Source organism: Equus caballus, chromosome 19, assembly GCF_041296265.1.
Source record: "Equus caballus isolate H_3958 breed thoroughbred chromosome 19, TB-T2T, whole genome shotgun sequence".
Classification (NCBI taxonomy): domain Eukaryota; kingdom Metazoa; phylum Chordata; class Mammalia; order Perissodactyla; family Equidae; genus Equus; species Equus caballus.
Window position 1 is genome coordinate 28,325,349 of NC_091702.1, and position 26,394 is coordinate 28,351,742.

Genomic DNA, 26,394 nt, shown 5'->3' on the forward strand with positions numbered 1-26,394 from the left:
GTATTGTAGGCAATATGGTATCTAAAGTGTCGTATAAAACAAACACATAGCTCTCTTTTAGTGCAAAGAAATACAGCAAGTAAGAAGGAACACTATAAATCTAACTTTTTCCTTTAAAAGAAGATGCATCTATGCATTCATAACATCCATTAAGGGCACTGGGAGACTGGAAACCTGAATACACAAGGCCAGGAAAAACATCAAGGCCTTAAGTCCACTGCTTTTTGTATAAATATCATGAAATCATTAAGTGGGGAGAGCGGGGAAAACCCTTCCTTTAATTTTATTTGTAAAGCAAAAACTGAAAGTGAATGAATGCCACTTTTACAAAATGTAAATTCTTATCCACAATCTTTTACTATTTTCTGAAATAAGGATTCAATGGAATCTTCTCTATGGTATCACATAAAACTATATACACATAGTTTTATATATATGTGTGTGCATGTGTGTGTGTATATATACATACATACATGCATACACACACATACACAGAGAGAGAGAGGGGGGAAAAAATGAGATTTTTAAATAATCATAGAACCAAGTGGCCAGCACTATAGTATTAAAATCTACCAAAAAATTATACTTAGCAGCAAAATGAGTAACCTACTAACCAACAAAATAAGCTCTAAATTGCCCTAAACTAACCAACTGTACTTTATAGATTACTGCAAAAAGAGTTTCTAGATTAAGAGTCACAGGTCTAGATAGAATCGCAACAGGACATTATTTCATTCTTCTGCGTCTAGAAGAAAAAAATTACTAAACAACTTTACTTTTCAAAAAACCACCACTTCAACAGAAGAGTAACTGTATATTGTACCAGAGGTTAATCACAAAACTGAATTTTAAGTATGGGTCTAGGTTGTTCAAAAATTGTTCAGAAGCATTAAAGGAAAGGAATGATGATTTTAATTTCCCTTCTCTCCATCTCTTTGCCTACAGAATTCTCAAGGAAAAACAAGAGTTTTATATTTAATTAATAATATAAGCAATCAAATGTGAATTGACCATAGTGCAAAGATACTGCTCAATATAAACTTCCTGGTGAATGTGGCCTCTCAAAAGAAGTATGGATGAGCACCGGTCTTATCCACATAAATACAGTAAGTCGATAAAATACAGTTAGTCAAAGTTCATAGAGTGTTCCACTAGTTAATCTAGATATACACTAGAGCTTCTTATTTTAAAAACAGAAAACAAAAGTAATACTGCTGTAATTATCACATACCAAAATAATCAATAATGTATTTCTATTATCTTCATGGAAGCTGAATTATGAAGAATGAAACCAAAGTTCACGTATTTTTCTATTGGAAATGATGATACTGAAATTTGATTAACTTTTTAAAATTCCTCTCTATCTATGAAACAGTAAGGCAGTGGTATTTTTCAGGACAGCCAACAAACCAGCAAGACAGAAAAGAATGTAAGTAAAATGTAAGGATCAGTTTATCTGAAAAGTCTGCCAAAACAAATATCAAGAGATCTGAACTCATGATTGAGGCCATCATATAAATACATGTTACTATCAATGAAGTAACTCTAAACTGAAAAATCAAACACATCTTTACATTTCCTAAAATCAGTTGAAAAATATTTTTTAAAAAAATATCATATCTATCTTAAACTCACTGGATATTCAAATGTGAGGCTTGGAAACCCCACAACACAGCTGGGGCATAAAAATGAGCTTACTAGACAAGCTAATTCAACTAGGGGGAAAAAAAAGAGGAGGGAAGAAGGTGGCATTTAAACATGGGAAATCCACAACTGGAAATGAAGTTTCACTGTTTGGAAGTCCACAAGCACATTGGGAGTGTCTGAATCCAAGAAAACCTGCATTTCAATAATGGGAGGACATGATAAGGGGAAAAAGCATCCTGGGAGAGATTTTAATGCAGTTTACAACACTATATCCTACACAATCCTACAAGGCATTGAGTTGAGGTGATGGTTCTAAAGAAGCCTCAGGAAACTGAAATCTCTGCTTGTGTTTTTGTTGTGATCTGAAGTGAGAACTCAATAATATTCTTTACTTAATGGTACATAAAACTAAAATTACAAAAGATGAAATTTTCAAATAGTTAAAGCTCTAAGTAGTCAGGCTACTAGTTGACCAGATCTTGGTCAAGATAAAAAGTTATTTCTCATGGGGTAGGTAGGTCACATGCTCTAAGTAGCTCAACACAACGGACCTGCAAAAGCATCATGACCTAAGAAGCACGTTCTTTTCCTTCCCCAGTTTTGACATCTCATGGTACCACTGCAGGTTACACAACATTAAGCAGAGGAATGTACTCATATCAAAAGGACCACAAGCAGGGCACGTTGACAGAAGGCAAACAACAGGCAGGACAAGCTGCTCTATCTGGATACAACCATCACTATACATATCCCAGATTTTCCATCTCATTCCTGTACCGCTGTTCCGACACCTTGCTTTTATGTTGCTTGCTCTCCAAGTGCTGTCGGAATTCCACCTCTTCGCCAGCCCCAACATTACACATTGAGCAGTAAAACTGGCCACTGGGAGTAACGCACATGGCCAGATCACGTGGAATCCTCTGCCGAGAGCGGGGATTGAAGTAAGGACCTGGGAAAGCAAGAGATAAAAGTAATGCAGTCACTTCAAAATATTCACTAAGTGAATGATGACAGTTTGATCAATTATCACTACAATTTGTAATTCTAAGTTCAAATTATGAAATTCACAGACTCTTAGCTTTAAATGAATGAGAAGCTAATGGATTTTTTTAAATTACAATTTTATACTAGTTCAATCTAAAAAGCTAAAATGATTCCTCTAACTATTGTCAGAAAGGTTATTCTGGAGCCAAACCCAAACTCTAAATGACAATGTCTCTAAGAAAGTGAATGCAATTTTAAAAATAATTTAATTTCCAAGCATTATATGGAAAGTTTTATAATTATACTAACTCCTTAATCCAAAAATTCTACTTCTAAGAAAATATTGAGAATTTTTGCATAGAGATTTATCAACAAGGACATTTATTTCTTTCATCAGTGTTTATAAAAGCTTTTATAGGTGGAAGTGGGGAGAGGAGAGATCAAAAAACACAATTTGAAAAGTTATGGTAATAAATGCAATGGAAAATTATGCAGTCACTAAAAATAATGAAAACTCTTTAATTACATTAAAATGTGATTACAATATGCTATTAAATGAAACAAGACTATCACAAAATATGATCACATTTCTATTTTAAAAAATAGATTAAAATGACATACAAAAATGGTAAATTATTGATAATTTTTTCTTTTTATATAACTGACCTCTTAAGTTGGACCATTAGCTTATTAATTTTCTGCTTTTCTTTTCTACTATAATGTTTAAGGCTTTTCTCAAAATATTACTTTCACTGCATCCTATAAATTTTGATATATTTTTATTACTGTTTGGTTCTAGGAATTTTTAATTTCTAGTATAGTTTCTTCTTTGACCCATGAGTTGCTTCAAAGTGTTCTAAAATTTCCAAACTGGGGCCAGCCCAGTGGTGCAGTGGTTAAGTGCGCATGTTCCACGTCGGTGGCCCAGGGTTCACTGGTTCAGATCCCGGGTGTGGACATGGCACCACTTAGCGAGCCATGCTGTGGCAGGCATCCCACATATAAAGTAGAGGAAGATGGGCACAGATGTTAGCTCAGGGCCAGTCTTCCTCAGCAAAAAGAGGAGGACTGGCAGCAGTTAGCTGAGGGCTAATCTTCCTCAAAAAAAAAAAAAATTTCCAAACAAATACAAATTTTGTGGGGCTTTTTATATTTTGGTTATTGACATTTCATTTACTTGTACTCTGGTCAGAGAACATAGTCTAAACTGCCTTCTGTCCTAAAGTTTATTTTATTGAATATTAATACAGCTATCTCAGCTTCCTTCATTTCATGTAATCTTATAATCTTTGTCTTTTAACTGGGACTTTAGTAAATTTACCATTATTGTAATTACTGATATATGTTTAGAATTTTATTAATTATATTACATTGTACATATCCCTTTCTATATATCCCTGTTTTCTATCTATCCCTTTTTTCTATGCTTCTCTTGCCTTTCCAATAAACTTCGTTTTTCACTTGTTTAACTGTTCACGTGAATGACCTGTGCTGGCAAGTGTATGCCCTGCAGGCTGGGGCAGCGGGAGGATGAGGGATGACTCAGTCCTACTCTCCCTACTGAGGATAATCAGAAAATGCAGAAAACGTTCCTATAAACTAGTAGTTCTGAACTGAAGGTGTATGTCAGAAGCCCTGAGGAAGCATTTTCAAAACACACGCTTGCGCCGCCCTGTAAATTTACCGATTAAAAACCTCTCAGTCAGGGTGCAGGCATGTGTGTTTTATAAAAACTCCCAAGGTAGTTCTTATTCACCACACTGGTTAAACACCACTGCAATAATCTTTTTATTTTCCCCAACAAACGGGAATTTAACATGGTGCAACTTTAAACCAAATATCCCATTTTTACGATGCATTTCACATTTCTCAGCTGGCAAATACCAGCAGCATAAAGGGATTATGATAAGAGATCTTAAAACATACACTATGGTTTAAAACCAAAATAGATAATATACTAAATAGGAAATAAATACAACCAGAAATAAAAAGCAGCTTGAAAAGCCACCAGACCAATTCAACAAAACAATAGCTAACCCCAAATTCTCAGGGCTATCTATAAAGGAAATCAAAATAAAGAAGACCATTTGCAGAATGCAGCTGAGGTCTGTGGGAGCCCACGGGGTACCTGCATTATTCTGCACTGCATACATATTTCTCCTATTAGGCATCATCTTATATTCATTCCCTTCTTTCCGGGTCCGCCTTTGACCAGGCTCTGAGGATTCCCTGGAAAAGAGAAATTTCAAAAGTTAGACTTCTCAGCAAGGATCCCTTTCGATTCTTTTTCTCCAAAGACAGCCTCACACAACACTTTGGCCTCAGAGAAAACGGCAATACCTACGAGAACGAGTTACTCTGAGCCTCCGCCAGCCGGAGCCTCTTGGCGTGGTTCTTCCCTCGGTAGTGAGCCTGGGCCACAGCCGGAGAACTGAAGGAGGCGTCACAGAGCTTACAGTAATCGTTCTCGGTGGCCAGGATCACTCTGCCTCCCGGCTTAAAGGAGCCCATCTGATGTGGAAGACACAGAACACAAAGTCAAAAAACGTGGAGTTTATTCCCTCCTTCACCTCAAAGTTCCTTCTAAGAAGCAAAAATAACTGAAGGTTACGGCATGACCACAAGCACTCAGCTTTAAAAGGAAAGAAAATAACTCATTGCAAAAAAAGAAAGAAAGAAAGCCAGCCTAGGAGACACTTCATCATGATTTTGCATGACAACCACCTATGTGTCAAACAGATGAATAGCTCATTGCTATCTCCATTGAAAAAATTTTTTTTAAAAAGTTTAAAAACCCAGCATGGAAGATTTTGGGCAGTAAAGGTAAGGCCTAAGGTCACATTACCAGAAAGAGTAAAGTCTGCCCAGAATCCACCAACAAACATTTGTTGAACGCCAGTTTCTCGGGCTTGCTATCTAACGCGGAAGGGATGTAGACATATATTAAGAAGTGAGCCCCTGCCCTCAGAGAGGCTACAACTTAGCTACAGATATAACAGAATTAGGAGGAAATAACCAGCAGACCCAGACCATGGTATTCAGGTTGGGAAACAACGAATTGAGAGAAACCTAACACAGTGCCTGGAAGATAGCATGCACTCAAATATTGTTGGGTTAGCAAAAAACGACAAACTAGATTTTAGCTAGAGGACGATAACACACACCAGAAAGAGTCTGGAAAGTGTATCATACGAGGACCAGCTGAAGGAAACAGCACTGTTTCAGCTGGAGGGGAAGGTTTTTCTGGGGATAAGATAGCTGTCTTCAAAAACTGCGAAGGGCCAGGCTATGAAAGAAGGCGAGGGCAGTTTGCCCAGGAGGACGGAGAGGGCTGAGAACAGTCCTGAGAAGGAGCAGCCATCCAGTTCCCGGGCAGCCTGCAGGAATCAGTACCGGGACAACTATTCTGCCCGAAGCTCGCTCTAACTATTTTCCTGCCCTCTAACTGGGTTTTTAAGACATCTCATTTACCCCACAAATCCATGAGGACAGAGGAACAGCTGGTATTGCCATCCACACTTTAAGTACTGGAAAACTGACATTCAGAAAAGTAAAATTATACTGTGGTGGTTAGGAGTAGCAGTGTACGGTAGAAAGAAATTCTTGCTCCACCACTTTACAAAACGTGTAACGCCACGTGTTACTTAGCTTACCCGAGCTTCTAACTCACTTCCAGGTGACACTCATGCTGCTGGCCGATGGACTACACTTTGAGTAAGAAAACCAATATCGCTAAGTTGTTGTGAGCTTTAAATAAGTCAGGGCCCAGGAGTACAATGAGGCACTTTCCATGCACACAAAATTTAAGGGAGCATCCAAAAAACTCAGCAATCAAGATAAGTAATATTTTAATGGAATATTTTTACAAATCACACAACGCAAAAAAAGAAATCAATGAGGAACAAAATATCAAAATTTTAAATAAAGATAGGATCAGGAACAGTGCCATGCCAAGCTACATTGCGGCCTGACGCAAACAGAAACTCAGTAATGCTTAGCTTGTGTTTCAGTTTTTGATGTTTTGTTTACCATTGATTTTTTTCACATTAATTTTGAATTTTTTAAATATTGTATTAAAATATTTATCTTGATGGAGGACTGGGTTTTTGGCTCCCTCTTAAATTTTGTGCCTAAGTCGAGGGCATCCCTCACCTCATCCCAATCCAGCCCTGAATGAAGTAATGCATGAAAAGTGCTTAGCAGAGTGCCTGGCATAGTAAGTACTCAATTAAAGCTATTATTATTTATGACCATTGTATTGTTCTACAGACAGTTAATACTTCAAAGACAGGTTAAGGAGTAGAATGCATATTTCAGAGGCTATTAAAGTGCAGGATATCTTGCCTAAAACACCTGCTCTATCTTCCAAAGAGTGAAAGGAACTTGGCTCTCAAGTGTGCGTCATCATACCAAAGTCCAGAGAGGGTTTTTGCAGGCTCTCTGCCTGTAAGAGGTAAGAATAGGGCAACCTCAAGAAACTGATCTTGCTGGAAGGCAAAATACAAGGTAAATGAAATTAACTGCAATAAAGATATAAATATTTAAAAATCTCTCTTTTCATTCAGGGCTTAGCCTAAACACTCAGGGTCACTTAACCCAGAATTCTGAGAAATGCATAAAGACTCACGAAACAAAGTGTTTCATCATTTGAGGCATCACAACCAAAGCGAATGAGAAATCTCAAGGTCCATGGATTTGGGTATGCATTAAATCCAGAATGTGAGTTCAAGGAGTGAAAAGCACCAAGTAAGATCTTGGAGGAGTGGTTACAGATGGGCCCATGGCCCACAAATTTCATCCACGACCATCTGTGCCTAGGACAGCTTCCACCCAGATACACGTGTCTCACCTGCGGAGGGACTGGAGCCACTGGAGTAGCCACAGCTTCCACGGCACTGCTCACCCTGGCAGGAGGGGGACAGCTGTTTGCTGCATAGTAATTTCGTAGTTTCTTACCATGATTTTTACCCTAGAAGTAAAATGAAATGAGTAATCACCATGAGGAAAATTTATCAAATTGAGCGAATCAATGTACTCACTGAAAAAAAAATAGAAAAAAAAAAAACAGAAGCAATACTAACTACATTTTATTCTTTTGGATAAATGTAACACTGGGGTAAACAGACCACTAGCTAGATTTGATTACTAGATCTTCAAGGAAAAGAGTCTACTCTTTGATTCTAACAAAATGATTAAATTTCTCTGGGAAAGATAAGGGAACAAAGCCAGAAGAAATTAATTTCCTATATATTTCTAGAAAAGTATCACATTTTCCAGTGATCTGTGTCCTCCCCCAACTTGCTGTCCCTCAGATGCCACTGCCTAAATATGAATTTCATGACACTCTGATCTAATCTACTTTATACGTCAGTAATGAAATGGATAATCCAATTATTTTTACAAAAATAGCACTTACAGAGTATCTTTTTACTTACAAAGGACTCTCATGTGCATTAGCTCATTTGCTGCTCACAAAATCCTGTACGAGGAATTTGCTAATATTATCCACATAGGACTGCTGAGGAACTGTCATCCAGAGAGTGTGGGGCACCTGCCTCCGACACCTCCAGCAGGGCATCAGAGAAGCCAGAGCTTGAGGCGGGCCTTTGGAGTCCAAAGCAAGGCCTTCTTTCACTACAGCACGACGGCTTCAGGATGCACTGTGAACCTCTATGAAAATGCATTTGCCTCTCTGGTTGTGTTCTGTTTATTATTCATGTGATTATATTCTTTGAATTGATATAAACTGGTGGGAAGGGTCAGTGGCCTAAAAGCATTCTAAATGAGGGTAAAGAGTATATGATTCTTTAAATTGCAGTGTAAAATTCAAACCGGCAGCCAGACATTTATTCACCATCTACCATATGTTCAGCCCTAGAAATAAACAGGACCGCACACACTCTAGAGGAGACAGATCCATGAGCAGTTAAAGTAATGAGCTAAGTTCCACCTTCTGACCACTGGGATGCCCAAGGGGCTCTTACCATGGTCACAGGGACCTGCAGGGAGTCAAATCCAGTGGTCACCTCTGTGCCTTCGTCATATTCTAACTAAACAGTGTGACACAACTGATACTCCCTTCTGTTGTCTTCTACGACTCCCTCTTACCTCCCTACCTCTCATTCTCTAAACACTGCAGTGTCCAAAGCTCTACCCTTGGCCCTCTTCTCTCTCCATCTGCACTCAACCTCTTGGTTATTTTACTCAATCTCACAGTTTAAAAATATAATCAATAAGGTGGTGACTCCCCAAGTTATCTATCTCCATCCCTGTTATGGGATGAATATTTGCGTCCATCCAAAACTCAGATGTTGACACCTAATCCCAATGTGATGGTATTTGGAGGTGGGATCTTTAGGAGGCAATTAAGTCATGAGGGTAGAACCTAATTAGTGCTCTTTTAAGAAGAGGCCAGAGAACTCCCTCACCCTCTTTCTGCCATGTGAAGATACAAGGAGAAGTCGGCAGTCTGTAATCTGGAAGACGGCCCTCACCAGCACCCACCCATGCTGGCAGCACCCCCATCTCCAACCTCCAGCCTCCAGAACTGTGAGAAACAAAGGTTTGTTGCTTACGCCACCCAGTTTATGTTAATTTGCCATAGCAACCTAAACAGACTAAGACAATACCTGACCTCAAGAGCTATATATCCAATTGCCTCCTTGCCATCCACACTTTACAGTCTTATGAGGTACATCCAACTTAAAATATCTAAAATCTAACTTATGATTCCTCCCCCACAGAACTTTCTCATCACTGCCACCACCACTAGGTAGCCACATGTCAGTATATGACACCACCATCCACCCAGTTACTCAAGAAAAGTCCAAGGGTCCTTTTCTTGATTCCATCCCTCCTTAAAACCAACACAATCCAATCCATCAGCAAGTCTTTCCAGCCTACCTCCAAAATATACCCAAAGTCTTTCCTCTTCTTTCCATGGACACTACAAATACCAGAGTCATCCAAGCTATCAACGCTTTTCATGTGCAGTAGGTAACAACTCCTAACTGGTCTATGTTTTCCCTCTTGTCTCCCTATAATTCTCCTCATCTCAGTCAGAGTGATAATTCTAGACTTAAATCACATCATGTCATTCTCTCACTCAAAATCTTCCAATGGCTTCCCACTGCATTTGAAATAAAAAATTGACAGAGCTTACCTAGAGGGCCCTACATGATTTGGCCCTGTCTACTTCTTTAATTTTATTTCATACAGCACCCCTTCCCTTTTCTCATTATGCTCCTGCCTCACTGGCCTTCTTTCTGTTCCATAAACATGCAAAAACCATTCTAGCTCCAGGACCTTTGTACTTTCTGTTCCTTCTGCCTGGAATGTTCTTTTTTCAGATCTCTGCATGGCTAGCTTATTGTTATCTTTCGGGTCTCAACTCAAACAACTTCTCACTCAATCTGAAGTGTCAAACCCATCTCTCACCCCCCACTCCTCCCACACATTTCCATCACATGGTCATACTGCCTCGTTTTATTTTACCATAGTAAGACATCGCTATCTAAAACAAAACTTTGTTTACTTGTTTTTTCTCTTTCCTATCCCCTGGAGTGTAGACTCCTTGAAAATAAAGACCTTGTCTATCTTGTTTACTGTTTTATCACCAATTTCTAGAACAATTTCCAGCATATAGCAGGCAATCAATAAATATGTGTTGGATAAATGAATCAAGTATTATAATGGAGATAAAAAATAAACTGCCAGGACAACACAGAGAAGCAATTTCTCATTTCGAACACAGAGAAGCAATTTCTCATTTCTGCCTGAATGTGTCAGGGAAGACTTTCCTAAAAGAGGGACATTTGAGTCATCTTTTAAAATGAGCAAAAGTTTACCAGGCAGGTAAGCAGTGAGGGGAAAAAAAACTGTCAAGAGAGGAAAGTGTCTGAGCAAAGGTCTTGCCTGCTGGAGAGACGGTCTTCAGGACCCTCTAAAGAGGGAGGAGTTGATAGACATTATCCTTAATGGTTTTGTCCATGATACAGAACTTGGACTTTGCAGTCAGTAGGGGGCCTCTGAAGGACTTCAAGCAAAGCAGTGACATGACCAGACTGCCCCTGATAAGATCATCTTGGGACCAACATGGGGGATAAATCAGAGTAGATCAGAACTTAGAAGCTGGCACTATAGGGAAAAGAACCAAAGACAAAGCTGTGGGACACTACCATCAGAGTGCAGTAGAGAATGAAGATCTAGAAAATGAGCCTGAGAAGGCCTGGCCTGTGAAGTAAGATGAAAACCAGACAAGTATAGTATCCTGGAAGCCTAGAACAAGGTATTTCAACAGAAGAGTCTACTTAGATACATTATGACTCAGGAACTTTTACTTCCAGGTATTACCAAACAGAAACACACATAGAAGGAGACAGCTACAAGAACGTTCCTAGAAGGACTGTTTGCAACCACTGAAAACTGAAACTTAAGTGTCCAACTACAGGATAATGGATACGTTGTAGCCTAGTCATACAATGGAACACTATAGTGAAAAACATTCTAAGGCCTTGCAGTGGCAACATGAATGTTTCTCATAACAAAATGTTGAATAAAAAAAGCAAGTCACAAAAGAAGACATGTAAGAATAATCTGTTTAATGTGAGGGTTAAAAACATGGAAAAAATACTATATATGATATAGAAAAACACATATATAGCAAGAGTACAAAAAAAGTGGGATAACAATAAATACCAATTCAGCACAGCAGCTACATCTGGGAGCACGAGAGTGGAAACCATTGGGAAAGGATACTGGGGCTTCAATTGAGTTGATAATTTTCACTCTTTAAGCCAGAGGGCAAATACACAGGTTCATTATATTATTTTTAATACTTTTTTATGTCTGAAGTATTTCATAATAATTTTAAACCACCAACAACAAGAAAAGGAAACGGTTCACCAGGTCAGGACAGAGAAGTAATGCTTGGATTTGAAAAGACAAAAGTCAAGAATATCGATGGTAAGAACCATTTCAGGAAAGGAGTAGGTAATAAAAGATCCAATGGAGTGGCTTAGGGAGAGAATGGGAGACATGAAAATGGAGACAACCAGTATAGGCAACCATTTAGAAGAGTTTACTAGGACAGGGAGCAGAGAAATAGGGTAGAGAGTGAGAGGGGGAGATGAATCAAAGGAGGATTTTTTTAAAGATGGGTTTTACTTAAGCCCTGTTTGCATGACAAGGGGAGAAGTCAGTAAAAAGGGAAGAACAGATGAAGCAGGAGCTAAAGCATGGCTCCAGGAGCACAGGCGACAAAACGGCAGAAGAAGATGAGATACACAATACTGCGGGAGGGGTCAACTTTAGACAGTATCACATATTTTATTTCCAAAGCAGTATCCACAGAAGTATTCAAGCAGATATTGCATCCATACATAATGACAGTAATAGCAACTAACAATTTTTGAGCACTTATGTGACATGCAGTGTTCGCATACTTTATAAATATTATCTCCTTTAATACTCATGAAATCTCTACCAAGTAGGTATACTTATTATCCCCATTTTACATATGAGGACACTAAGCTCAGAGAGTTAAAAACTTGCCCAAGAGCTTCCAGATAGCTACGTAGTGGCTGCCTAGATTTGCATCTCCCCGTATATCTTCTACAGACAATGGAGAACAACAAGAAAAACAAATAAAACTACACAAAAACCATGCCCCCTACACAACTAGAAGCCACAAAATGCCCAGACTTCGAAATAACTGTAGGTAAAAAAGAAAAAACATCAAACCCCAGTGAGCAACCACTCATGCTCCTGCCACAAGGCTTCACAGTAAGCAAGAGCAGTCTGACAAAAACTGCAGGAAAGAGAAGACAGAGCTGGCAGCAGACCTAAAATTGCTTTATAACCACCACTTGAAAAAGTAAGTCCCCTACAGCTGTAAATACTAAAGCATGATCTGGTCACTGATTGCTGGAGAGGGGCTTAAATGTACACAAGATCTGAAGTGATTCTCTTCAAAGTGGCTTCTGGAGGAGAAAAAGGCAAAAGGAAGGGAGAAGCACCCTTTGGCAACTGGAAGGTGAAGAGGAGGAAAAGAAGCAAAACTGGAAAAGCTAGCATCCTCCGAGACAAAAACAAACAGAACGAAAACCAGAGGACATATGAACCTCCCCCTGACCACTAAAAAGGACAAAAATTATTAAAGAACTGGACTCTGCTGCAGTTATAGAAGAGGCTGCCATGGAATTAAGAATCTCATAAACCACCCAAAATCCACAAACTGAACAGATGAAAAGTTAAGCCTTTACAAAGTTACTACCAAAAAAAATCAACACATCTCAGCAAATGAACCCCCCCAAGAAAAAAACATGAAACAAAAGAAAACCATCAAGACAACACTTCAGATTGAATAAAATATATTCAAACAAGAATTTGAGGATATGAAAAAGCACCTTAAATCATGAATTCAAAACGTATACTTAAAAAATGGGCAAAACATAGTGAGAAATACAAAGAAGGGTATTTAAATTCAGGAAAGAAAAAGAGAGTCACATCAAAAATGAGAAGTAAATACAAATACCAAAGGAGAATAGACTCAAGTAAAAACATACTAAGAGGTGTTGAAGGAAGAAAACCAATCAAGAAAATAAAAATGATACAAACAAAAAATTTAAAAGGGTCAGAGAGAAGCAATAGAAAGAGAAGATAAGTAAAGAAGGAAGAACTTATGTAAAACTGCAGTCCGTGAAGAAGAAAAACAAAACAATCAAATGGAACCAATATTTGAAACTATAATTCTCCAAAATTGTCCAAAAATAACTGAAGACCTGAATCTACACACTGAAAAGGTATACCAGGTATCTGGAAAAATTAACCCAGAACAACCAATTCTGGGGTATATCTTTTAAAAGGTATGAGACTTCAACAAAAAAAGAAAAAAGTCCTCAAGCTTGCCAGGCAAAGAAATCGAGTAATTTACAAAAGCAAAAGAATTAGAACGGAGGTGGCAGCCCAGTGGTGTAGTGGTTAAGTTCACAAGTTCCGTTTCACCAGCCCGGGGTTCAGAGGTTCATATCCCAGGCATGGACTTATACACCGATCATCAAGCCATGATGTGGCAGGGTCCTACATACAAAATAGAGGAAGACTGGCACAGATGTTAGCTCAGGGACAATCTTCCTCAAGCAAAAAGAGGAAGTCTGGCAACACATATTAGCTTAGAGTCAATCTTCCTCACCAAAAAAAAGGAATTAGAATGACATCTACAATATGCAAAACAAGGCAATAATGGAGCAGCACTTTTCAAAAACTTAAAGAATGAATCAAGGATTTTGTGTCCAGCCAACTCTCCCTGGATCAAGTGTTAAGGCAATGGAAAGACATCCTCAAACACACAAGACCTTAAGAATTCAGTACTCATAAGTCCTTCTTGAGGAATCTATTAGAGCTTCATTCAACCAAGAATTGACTGGAAAATTTTCAGCAAAAGGGCTGATGGTAAGTATTTTCATATGTATAGTTGTAGATCAAAGACTAAATAAAAGGTGGAAGTGAGGGTAAAAGATTAATGTTGCACAATGGAAACAATGTAATGAAAAAGGGAAGAAGAAAGTAAAATAAGCTCATTGATTCTGCAATAGGCAAAGGCTAGGATACTATTACATTAAACAGCCAAACAGTGTAGTAAAGTCATGTAAAAATGTATAAATAATAGAGGACTGAGAATGGACTAAAAGAGATGTTTGGATGTGACACTTTTCTAAGTATACCTTTTTGTATAGTTCTGACTTTTAGAACTATATTAACATTTCAGACTTAGAAAAAGAATCAAAGCCAAAAGGACTGGGGAGGACCCAAAATAAAATACGAACAGAAACAAACCAAACTGTATGAAAAAAATGAATAACATAACCCCCTAAAGGGGGAAGGAAGAAAAAAACTATTCACATATTCACGTAGCCCCAAAGTATCTCCCCCATGATACTAACTAAACACGAGAAGAAAAATGTAACTTTACAAAGAAAAACCCTAGCAGGCAGCATCTTTGTAACCTAAGTAACTTTGTAAAACAGTATATTGTAATGCTATGCTAAAGACAAAAAGAACAATACATAAATATCATCCTCTCATGAGTAGGTTTGTTTTTCATAAGGATACAGATTATCAATCCCCAAACTATTTTATGTGTACTAAGAGTGTGTGTGTGTGTTTCGTGAAAAACAAAAGCCCAGGTTTCTTACTATCAAAGAAAGGAGTTAAACATTAAGAAAAGATGGAAAGCTAGAATGAAGACTGATATGTTGTACTGAAATTGGAAGTATCAGTCTAAACTCAGTTTTCAATATATGCACATAGATAAACATAAACATGCGTATACGTAATACATCTTACTAGCTCTGTCATGAGAGGATCCAGAAACAATAACATCCCAGTACCAAAGAGCACAGCTAGACCTCAGATTTTGGTTTCTAAATACCATTCTCCAACAAAAGAAACCTGGCTCCTTGAAGAAATAGCTGGCATGGGGAAAGTACAAGAAAATCCTAGAATATTTTGTATTGTTAGAAAGTAAGGAAGTAGGCAAAAAATTATGGGGACATGTCAAAAGGACACAAGCACCAACTTGAAGGGACTCATACTGGTCAAATGTGAGACAATTTAAACACCAAAACAAATAACGATAGTAAGAGATTATACCCCTAGAATAAAATAAGAATCCATAATCCAGTGATATAAACAAATAACTGAATAAATAAATAAGTGGGAGAAAAGGGAAAGTTCTTCCTTAAAGTAAAATTCCAACTACTAAATGTAGAAAGAATGATTAAAACAGAAAAATCACCATTTGGCAAACACCACACTAATGATCACTACGGGGAGAGTCATCAATGGATGGTAAAATCACACAGCAAAAATATGATGAGAAATAAAATATTCACATAGTCTCAAAGTATCTCCTCAACATGATACTTGTTAAGCACAAGAAGAAAAATAGTAAGTTTACAAAGGAGAACTCTGGCAGGCACTACTTTACTCAGTGATCAAAGTTAACAGTACTAGTGATCCCATATATTTACATCATCTCCTTCCTGACATGCTGCCCTGGTAAGGACACAACACAGCTTCCATGGTATTCTTGCCCAAAAAACACATAATCTGAATTTAATCATGAGAAAACACCAAAAAAAAAACAAATTGGGACACTCTACAAAGCAACTCTTCAAAAACTGCAAGACTGTAAAAAGCAAAGACAAATTAAACTTGTCCAGATTAAAGGAGACATAACAACTACATGCAAAACTTCACCCTGGATTGGATCCTGGAACCAGAAAATGTATATCAGGAGACAACTGGTGAAATGTAAATAATCTGTAAATTAGGTTACAGTATTGTTATCCGTGTTAATTTCCTCATTTTGATAACTGTACTGTAGTTATGTAAAATATTAACATTTGGGGAATCTGGGTGAGGTGCATGCAGGAATTTTTTGAGCTATTTTTAGAACTGGTTTGTAAGTTAAAAGTTAGTCAAATTAAAAAGTTAATAAAGTAAAATAAAACTTGCCCAAAGTCACAAGCAAATGTCAGATGGGGATAGTCTTGTTCCCGAGCCCGTGCCACTAGGTTCCACCGCACCCTAGGACAACTGAACTGTAGTAAGGACTATCTCAGGTACCAGGAACTGTTCCAAACGTTTCATGCACACTAACTTGAAGGGATTATCAGTATCATCATCATCTTCATGAGGCATAGAGAAGTGAGGAAATATTTCCAACATCATACATCTAGTAAGTCGTAAGACTACAATTTGAACACTAGTCTGAACCCAAAGTCCATTCATGTTCTTAACCAATATCCTATAAAACAGATGCTAGAAGAGGACAATAAGAAATCAAGAAATCCTTAAAAATGAAAGATACGATTGTCAAAAAAATTCAATATATGGTTAGAATTCAAGAATACCTCTCGGAAATTAAAATAAAGAAATAAAGGAATGATAAAAGAGAGAAGAGATAAGCAATATAAAGAACCAATCCAGCTAGTCTAAGATAAGGCTAATAGGATTACCAGAAAAAGAGACAGAAAAAATATAGAGAAGAATATTATCAAGAAATAGTATCAAAGAAAATTCCCCAGAGCTCAAGAGAAACAGGAGTATGCAAACTGAAAGGATCTGCTAGTGCTGACCAGGACAAATGAAAAAAGACCCAGATATCTAAACACATCCATCACTGGGAAATTTCAGATACCAAGGGTAAAAAGGAGAACTTAAAAACTTTCAGGGGAAAAAAAAAGCCTAAAATCAAAGTAGGTCACCCACAAAAGAATAAGAATCACCATAAGACTTCTCTTCAGCAATTAGAAGACAAAAAACAAAACAAAACAAAAAAACCCACACACACAATGGAGTACAGTCTTTAACATTCTTAGGAAAAATCATTTTCAACCTGGAACTGAACTGTCAAATATGAAGACACAATACAGACATTTTTAGACATACAAGGGCTCAGAAAAATGTATTTCCCATTACTCTCTCACTTTATTTTAAATAGAGCTGTGTTGTAATATACATTTATATTTATTCTTTCTTCCTGCAAGTAATGTGAAGATGTAGTCCAACAAAACAAGATGAAAAAAAGAAAATATGTACATTTAGAAAAAAGTAGTCCAACCAGAGAGCAATGATGAGAAGTCCAAAATTGACAGCGGTGCAGCAAACCCAGAAAGCAATCAGCTGAAAGGGAGCAAGAGGATAGAGAAATCTAGGCTAAAAAGGGAATTCCACACAATACTGAGTGTGGTTGAGAGTTTGGAGGAGAAAATGAGGATATGATAATGATACATTATGTAAGGAAAAGAAGAAAAGCCATTAAAAATTCTAGGAAATACACAATGAAGTCATGATCCAATTATGAAACTAGTCCAAATTAGAAAAGGAAATCAGTAGTTTCATGAAGATAAATGAAATGTATTGTAAGCAATAAATAGAAAGATTAAGAAGCTGGTAGATGGTTTTTGAAAAAGGCATAAGATTCTTCTCCCCATATTTTTAAAAGTGTGAGAAACTCACAGAAAAGCAAAAAGCTATGTCAAAGCTATAATCCACACACAAAACAAACTAAAATGGACATGGTTTTGAGCAATTGGTGGCACTCAAGAAAGGGTTATCCATTTGAACATCTCTTGAGTAGCATGGGATCATGACACTGGAAACATCAAGAAGGAAACAGCTCTGCAGTATTCCCCTACTCATAATAATGCAAAAGTTGAATGTCAATTTTCAACAGTTGGAATCAAACTGCAAAAAGAGCATGGAAAACTTAATTTGATTATGGAATAAACAAAAATGTGACCAACCATGACAGTGTCAAAATAAAACTATAGCTAAGCCAAGATAGGAGGTAGAAAGGAGAAAGGAGAAGAAAAGGTAGAGGATGACTGAGGAAGGGAGAACAGGTGATTACTGCTTTTCAGTAGAAGTCCTTTGTTCCGTGGGCATTATTTTGAACTAAAATATCTCTAAGTTTTAAGGAGGAAGCTGTTACCAGCGGCAAATGCTACAAAGAGGTCAAGTGAGAAAGAGCTAGATTTGGCCTTTAAGATCACAGGTGACCTTGGAAAGCTTTTTAGTGAATGTCGGGATGGAAACCAGAGTGCGGTGGGCTGAGGAATGAATGGGAAATGAAGAGCCTAAGAGGACAACTACACGGGCAGAACTCTAAGGACAGGAGGGAGGAAGAGAGAGGTTGCTAACAAGGTGGATTAAAAGGAAAAGGAAGCTTGCTGTTGCTATTTTTATTTATATGGAAAACTTGAGCATGTTTTTAATTTGATCCAGGAGAAGTGATGACAGGTAATGAAATCCGGAGTGGAGGGTGAGGAATCAGCCTTGGAGAGAAGAAGGGATATATACTCTTCCGAAATAAGAAACGAGGTAGGGGTGGATTCAGAGAGGGAGACAGACGGCTGGTGAGATCCAGCTAACAGCAGGATTCTGGAGCGCTTCTGGCTCCTAATGAATAGTATTTTGACCATTCTCAGTTCACTGCAAGTCCCTTTGGAAAACGATCAGATGCGAGAATTTTGAAAACATGAAAATTAGCTGAGATTAGAGTTGCTGATCATGCCATCCAAACCTGGGTGATCAATGTTAAAATGTATGTGCCAAAATCAGTACTTTAAATTTTGGGATAACATCAATTGCATTCTCCACATTATGAATTAAGATTATTACATTTAGCATCATAATTCTAGGACTACTTTTTTTTACCTGTATTCTGTCTCTCTTTCAAACTAATCTAATTAATATGGAAGGTTATTTGGCTACTAAACACTACAAATAGAAACCTATGTTTATGATAAATTTTAGAAATATACTTTGAGTAACTAGTTCTTTTTCAAATGGAAATGCAAATTAGCAGATAAATTGGTTGACTTTATTTTAAACTGTGAATGCCTTAGGAAAATTTATCCATGCTTTTTTGGGGTCTTTTTTATTTCTGTTAATGACCTTCCATCCTAAAATGTTTCTTCCTCTGGGCATTATGCTGCTGAAACAGTGTTGTGTCACTCCCTGCCAGGCTCGCCCTAAGTAACCTGAAGCCTGCAGACGGATTTTAATAAAATGAAGACATTTTATTCCTCCAAAGATTTTATTTTAAATTAAGATATAACTAAAGCCATAATTTTGAGATTGCAAAAATAGGCAACCTCATTAAAAATAAAACAACAGCCAAGGATATTTTGAAGCAGACTGACCGGGTTAAAAAGTCCTGGGAATAAAACTAAATCTGTGGTGACCACAGACACACATGGGTCATTGATAAGGCAGCCCCAGATTAGGAACATCAGAATGTCAGGGAGAGTTGGTAGTGAGCTAAAAGGGAGGCAGTTTCCATTGTGTGTCCTGGATTACTGGAACATGATACAGCCAGACTCTAGTGTAACAGCGCTCAACCCAGACCGAGGGTTGTTTACAATACCCAAGGCAATTTGAAACTTCGCGATTTCAACAATGGCATCAACTGACTGAAATGTTTTTGAGTAATGTAATCACAGCGATTTATCACTTCACACGAATGTGTTTCTCGCCTATAAACAGGCTACCACTGACTCCTTCTAACTCACACATAACTGAAGTAATGAATTTGCCGTCTTAATATCGCTCTCTATTAAAAAGGACAAAGCAGGTTTTCAGAGTTGAAATAAAACTTTACTTCCATCATCTCATCAACCACTTTGTTTTATTAGCCTGCAATCACTGCCATTCTGCCTAGTCCTGGTTCTCGGTGAGCCGTACTCATTGTCCTACCCTTGTCTTTAGCAGCCTTTTCTAATCACTGCCTGTTTATGAACCCTTTGTGTAGCCTCTGACACATCTTTCAGGCTAACATTCCTATGCTTTCCTTCTGTGTTGGTTTGCCCCTCTCTAGGTCATGTTCACTCTCTGTTTATTACTCTGATCTACTCTTTGATCCACACTCTTCTTATTTTGACCATTTCTACCTTCTTGAGATCCAGATTTCACTTCTCAGATTAGCCTTCTTCTATACTAGCCTAATGAAATTGCTCTGTACTTTCACATATTAACTGCTTACCTTGCTTCTCTGTAAAAAACTGTCCCTCTTTAAGAATTACCACTAACATTGCTTTCATTCAAATCTTTGCTTCTAACCTCTTAGAAACATGCTCTTATTACCCCCAAACTTTTCATTTTCCATTAGGTTCTACTTTCTTAACACCTACTTGCTGCTTCTTTTCTGTCTTTCCCCTAGTTCTTGGCTACTTAAATTGTTCCCTATGACAGGCTGTCCTTCTCCAACTTTTCCACTTAAAAATCTGATTATTGAGGAATTGACCTAAATTTTACTTCCTTTTCCTTGTGTTTTCTAATTTATGTATTCACCGTCTCACTGAGGGAGCTGAAATTAAGCATAATTACTAATTTTGTCATCTAAAAAGTTCAGAGCACACGCACACACAAATGTACAAGAAAAGAAAAAACCTAAATAAATGCTGATTCTGTTTCTTATCTAGTTTAAGTCTCAGAATCCAGTGACCCTGCTCAAACTGAATTCTCTTTATGCATAAACTGGAAGCATCCATCACTGTCTAGAAACTCACAAATTAATATTAGCAGGAAAAAAGGTAGGAAGTATATGCATAATCATGCATACATATTAAAATTACACATTGCCCAAGAGTTTTCCCTCATAAAAGTAAACAACTCTTCTTTAAAGGGCGATCCTAGATGTGTATGGCACACAGGTGGGTATGCCCCCAAGTTAATGACTTACTAGGGGCTTTATACAGATAAAAATCAAAACGTTAGAACCCAGGCTTGATTTCTCAAAGTGACTAAACATTCCACAGGAATAAATGAAGAGGAAAGCTAGCACTGAGTTTTGGCTTTGAGAGTGATCCTCCCAACAGACCTGAATGGTAAAGCGGGCAATGGAAGACCCCGTACCAAACCATTACGGCAGGGAGCTATACACACAGGCAATGCGAGTGCGGGGTGGGAAAAAGGGAAACAATGGAAAAATAAAAGCAGAAGATGCCTTTCTTAACCACTGAGGACATGTGCCAAGATCTGAGAGACATAATTAACACACCTCTCTACACCTGAGGGCAAAACAAACCCAAACAAAGGGAATGCCAGGGGAGCAACATATTGTATCTTCCCCCAAATCCAAGAGAAAACAATTCACCATCGAAATACTTCTGACGGACAATCAATCACAAAGTGACCTTATCAGTCTTCCAGATCAAAACAAAACAGACCTACACCTAGTTTTTAAATAAAAACTTTAAGTTGGAGGAGTTATAGTGGCATAACAGAAGAAATACCTTTGTAAGTCATCTTTCTACCACACTATCTTATCGCAGATACTCATGCAGAGAATAAATAGTCAAATCAATTATGACCCACAAGACGGCTCTTCATTCAGTGGCATTTGGCCTCAAATTGTTTCTCAAGTCTTTCTTCTCCCAAAAAAGAAGTTATATAACTTTAGATAGAAAACAATCTAGAATAAAAAGTACTGTACCCTCTCTTTCTGGCCAAAATTCAATTTTCTATCTGTTCTTAGGTAATAATAGCTTTAAAATTGTCCTTTCCACTAGCTATTCTACGTGGAGGTGAAAGCTTTAAATCTTAGAAATAATTATCAATTCACACTAAACAGGCTAAAAAAAATCAGAGTATGATGCTTATGAATGAAGAGTAAGGCTCAATATACTCCAACGTCATTTTATTCTCATTACAAAAAGACACTTGTGTTTTCCCTAGCAGTGGCAGAATATATATGAAGAGTTACAGGTGAGAAAGAAAAAGCATAAGATTCATACAGATTACCTTGAACTGATGGAAACTGTAATAGCTGGAAGAGAATATTTATAAGAATATTTCTTCTAAACAATTTTGACACTGAACTCAGTTTGGTACGTCATGTTTCAAATACCTGTTCTCCCTCAGGATCACAGATTCGTACACCAGCACAGACGACTTACATTTGCCTTCAACAACTGGTAAGCTATGGAATGCCACACAGCTAAGTATAGGAGGCTGAGACCCCATTCTATGAAAAGTGATGCTTTCTTTTAAAGTAGGAACATTATGCTTTTGGTCAAATAAACTAATACTTGGTTTGTTCACTAAGCCATCTTGATTATTCCAGGTACAATTGGTCATACCTGGAGAGACAACTCGAAAATGGGCAGAGCCCTAAAATGTTCTCCCACTAAATGCCTAATTTTCTTTTCTTCCCTTACCTGATAATGAGCCTGGGCTTGCTGCGCTGAGTTCAAGGTGACATTACAGAGTTTGCAGTACAGGGGCTTACAGAGCTCCTCCAGGGCAGAGTCTTGCTCCCCTCCCTTAGGTAACTCTTCTTCCCCTGCCAGAGGCAAGGAAGCCTCCTGCCCAAAAGGCTTCTGCAGCGGGAGCTGCAAGGTTCCTGTAGACCTGGCGGCCACTGACATAGGAGGAGAGGATGAGGACCGCTTAGGTGGAGGGAGCCCGGCGTGTTGCAAGAGGATCATTGGGTAGGAAAGCCTTGGGCATGATCCAATGGGCGATGAGAAGTCGGGTCTTCAAATCTGAATCAACAGCAAAAAAATACTCAAAAATGTAACCTCAGCAATACAACATGCAAATGACCACACCATCTGACCCCTTCCTCTACTTCCCCAAACCATCTTTGGGACTTCTTTCTTTTTGCCTCATCTAGGTGACTTCCCCTGTCTGTTAATCCACATTGACACCATGTTCTTCCACTGAGACTGGCATTATAGATTTGGCTTTACTTTGCTTGGCGCAGCTCCAACTGCGGTCCCTCTGGCCCATGAACATTAATAGCCTTGTATCCATGGCTAATTAAATCTAAAAGTCACATGGCTGAAATGGACATCAAAGGTCACCTAGTCCAGACCCCTTCCCTCAGGCACACTTACATTTAAACACTCTTGATGATAATCATGCCTAGATAAAAACACCACCGGCTAAGAACCTTACAAATGTTTCCTTTCCATCCAAACTAGTCTTTCCATCCAACTAGTATCAAAAAGAGTGAAATAAAGAGTATCCTTCTCACAATCCTTAAAACACTTCTAGAGCTAGCTAAAATATCAAGGAACTCTAGGAAGAACTCAGAGTTACAATGTGACAAAATAAGTGTACCTTCTGATCATCTAGTAATAATTAAATAGTTGAGCCAATGATTCTTCACGGCAGAGGTTGCAAACAGACAGCCTGTAGGCCACGTAGTCACAGATGTGCTCTGTTTGGAATATATAGTGTTTGATTTTATTTTGCTTTCACTTTTTAAATTGAATTAGTCATCAACATTCACGGCTTCTCTTGATAAAAGGACGATCTGGCAATACTTGGCCGGCGGTCCAACACAGGCAATAATAAGCTGGTTAGTGCTGAGACACTGGCCCCCTTAGCCAGGCCTGCCTTCTCCAGGCCACCTCAGTCCGCACTCAGCCCGCTGCCTGTTTTCATGTTACCTGCCTGCTCCCTGTAGGCCCTTCAGTTTAGGACTCCACCTCATATAACCTTAGACTATCTTCATGAGTCCCTATAAAATCAAAATATTTTCTCTCCCTTAGAGGTAAATTACCTGCACAAAATAATGTATCAAGTAAACGTCCAATGGGTAATGGATCACACTACCAAAAGCCCCAATATAACCCCAGTTCCTCAGTCGTTAGGCTATTTCCTTTCCCCTTTTAATTAAATAACTGACTATCTCTATTCTGTTTCCCTCAGAAAAGACCCAGTTATGTTCCCATCCTTCTTCAGTTTTATCCATCATTTCTCCTGCCTCCCACCCAGATGGCATCTTCTAACCCCATCTCAAAATGAACCACAGTACAGGCTTTGAGTTCCCATCATTTTAATTAACCCAAATTAAAATCCTTATTTCAAGATTCACTATTTCTTCTACTTTCTCAGTACTATTAAAACCTCTTTTCTTGGTCAATAGGATATGGCTATTTTAAACTGCTGAAATTTTCCATCTGCAATAGAAATGTATACATTTCATGACAACATATTTACTAAAATTAACCAAGTAAATTTTGCAAAAGTAATAATCTCTTTTATCACATTTAATAAGTACACATATTGGAAACTGCAATCAAGTGACTTTTCTACTAAATTCACGGTCTGGGGGCAGCAGAGGATATCAGTGCAATGAGGAAAAAATGTAGTTAAGCACAAAGTACATAAATTATTAGTCATAGTACTAAACAATACTTCTCATTAATCACAATATTTAGAAAAACAATAATATTATTTTATTCTTAAGCAGAAGTATGCTGTCCATATCTCTGGGAAGATAAAGAAAAGCAATACAGATTTAGAACATTTAAAAAGTCAAGTTCTCTATAATCGTATTATTTCTCTCAATTAAATCAAGCAAAGACATTCAGAAAGCAAAGATGGATACGGACATTTTAAAAAGTAAAACTAAGGAGACAAAGACCACTTTTATAAAAAGTTTAAGTATCTAATTATAATAATTGATAATATTAAAAGCCTACACATTTCACCTGTACAGAGACCTACTGATACCAAATTGCCACAAACAAGCTGCCAATTCAGAAGAGAAATGGTAGATGAGGGTGTCAAGACATCTGGATAAAGGAAATCAGCAATATAACCAGAAAATCAAATGCTACCAATTGCCGAGACATGTCTGGACTTGTTTTATGAAAGCTCACTCCCACTTGAGGAAATTCCTGTATGTGTCTCCCCCAGTGTTGCCTACAGGTTTCCATCAAAATAAAGGCCCTTCTCAAAGCACAGAGGTACAAGACCCCCTTCCACAGGTGATAAAATCCCCTGAATTAAGGAAAAAAATTTCGCCAAGTACAGACTTAACCATTATCACATTTTATCTTTGTAATTTTTAAAGAATAGCCAGATATTCCAAAATTATTTCTTGTAATATTTAACAAGCAAAATTATGTCAACTCCCAAAAAGGATCTGTGCATGACAATTACACCAGCTATTACTATGCTTACAAACAAAAATTAGCATAAAATATAAATCTGAAAGAAATAAAACCAAGCCTTCAGGGAAAGCATGAATGGTGGAATATAGAGAGACCCTATGCATATGCGACTCAGATCCGTTCAACTACTGCATCAGATTAAATGAAACTAACTTGTTGGCTGATGTAAATAAAATAATCCTCAGATCTTAAAAACCATTCAATTTGATCCTTGAAGTGGCATAAATGAAAGATTTACGGTGGTTAATGTCCTGGTTTGGAAGGGCTTGAGGGGACAATAAAGGAAATCAAAGCTTCACAGTGTACCCTGTTTAAAGAAAACGAATGACCATAGCATAGTTTTCATGATTGCTCTGGGGCCTACTCTTCACATACTGTATTGAAGACAATCACTTTCCCATTTGGAGAAATCTACAGACGAAAGAGAACAGTATAAAGGAACAGGTTACTGGCACCTCAGCAAACTAGGGAAGTCTGTAATTGGAATTCTAGAAACGAGGGAAAGACGGTAAGTATTACTCAGAGGTCATCAGAACGCAACAAGCAGCAATAAGAGAGGGAAAAACAGGAAAATAATCAGCTGAGGCAACGGTGTATCATATAACGAAGACTCAAAACGCAGGAACCTGGAGGAGAAGAGGCCTTGGTGAATTGGCGAATGTTTTCCAGTCTCAGCTGTGACGGTTCCTAATTCCTAGGGAACCGTCTACATGTTTGAATCAAAGCTACATACACTTCAGCATCGCCCACATATACCTTACATTCCTAAAATGTGCGTGCATCCACACGAGCGCACCCACAGACGCACCTCAATCCCGTAGGGATGCCATCACGAAAGATGGAATCCCCGGTCTCCCACGGGGCGGGGGCCAGCGCCAGGGCCAAGGCAGCTGCACGCCTAGAGGATCCAAACGGTACACGTGAAAGGCTTAAAAACAAACAGATAAATAAAAGCCGCGCAAGTCAGTCCCGTGGAGGGCAGGTGGAAAGACCGCATCAGAGAGGAACCGCTAGTCCCCGCCGCTCCCGGGCTCGTCCTGAAGCCCAGAGGCGCCCGATCGCCCGCACTTACCGGAACCCCGGGACGCGCGGGGAGTCTGGGCGCCGCGTCCGCCCGGGCCGCCCGCCGCCGGCTGCCCTGCGCGCCCGGCTCGCCCGGCTCCGCTCCGCCTCCCTCGGCGCAACTTTCTCGGCTGGCCCCCGCCGAGCCCGCCCGGCAGCCGAAGGTTGACTGTCAAAAGTCAGTCCAACCGGACCCACAGGGAAACAGCTGCAGGAAGTGACT

At 38.5% G+C, this 26,394-nt stretch overlaps 1 protein-coding gene across 4 annotated transcripts; it reads right to left on the bottom strand.

Annotated features, from left to right (window-relative positions):
* Positions 1-334: 334 nt before the first annotated feature.
* ZMAT3 (zinc finger matrin-type 3) lies at positions 335-26,394 on the bottom strand. Of its 4 annotated transcripts, XM_005601818.4 has the most exons (7): positions 26,182-26,307; positions 25,918-26,007; positions 22,359-22,685; positions 7,481-7,600; positions 4,976-5,142; positions 4,760-4,860; positions 335-2,596 (listed from the first exon to the last, which is right to left on the bottom strand). In XM_005601818.4, exons 3-7 carry the CDS (start codon positions 22,626-22,628, stop codon positions 2,388-2,390), a joined length of 867 nt encoding a protein of 288 aa, XP_005601875.2. In that variant the 5' UTR covers positions 22,629-22,685; positions 25,918-26,007; positions 26,182-26,307; the 3' UTR covers positions 335-2,387. The 4 variants fall into 4 exon arrangements, with proteins under 4 accessions (XP_005601875.2, XP_001494975.2, XP_023479099.2 ...); XM_001494925.6 differs by lacking the exon at positions 25,918-26,007 and having other exon boundaries at positions 26,182-26,394; XM_023623331.2 differs by lacking the exons at positions 25,918-26,007; positions 26,182-26,307 and adding an exon at positions 24,645-24,755.

Coding starts and splice junctions, on each gene's coding strand:
- ZMAT3 (XM_001494925.6), bottom strand. CDS start 22,628: ATGATCCTCTTGCAACACGCCGGGCTCCCTCCACCTAAGCGGTCCTCA. Junction 7,601..22,358: donor AAGCCCAGGCTCATTATCAG/GTAAGGGAAGAA, acceptor TTTTACTTCTAG/GGTAAAAATCATGGTAAGAA. Junction 2,597..4,759: donor TGCAGTGCAGAATAATGCAG/GTACCCCGTGGG, acceptor TTGCTTTCCCAG/GTCCTTACTTCAATCCCCGC.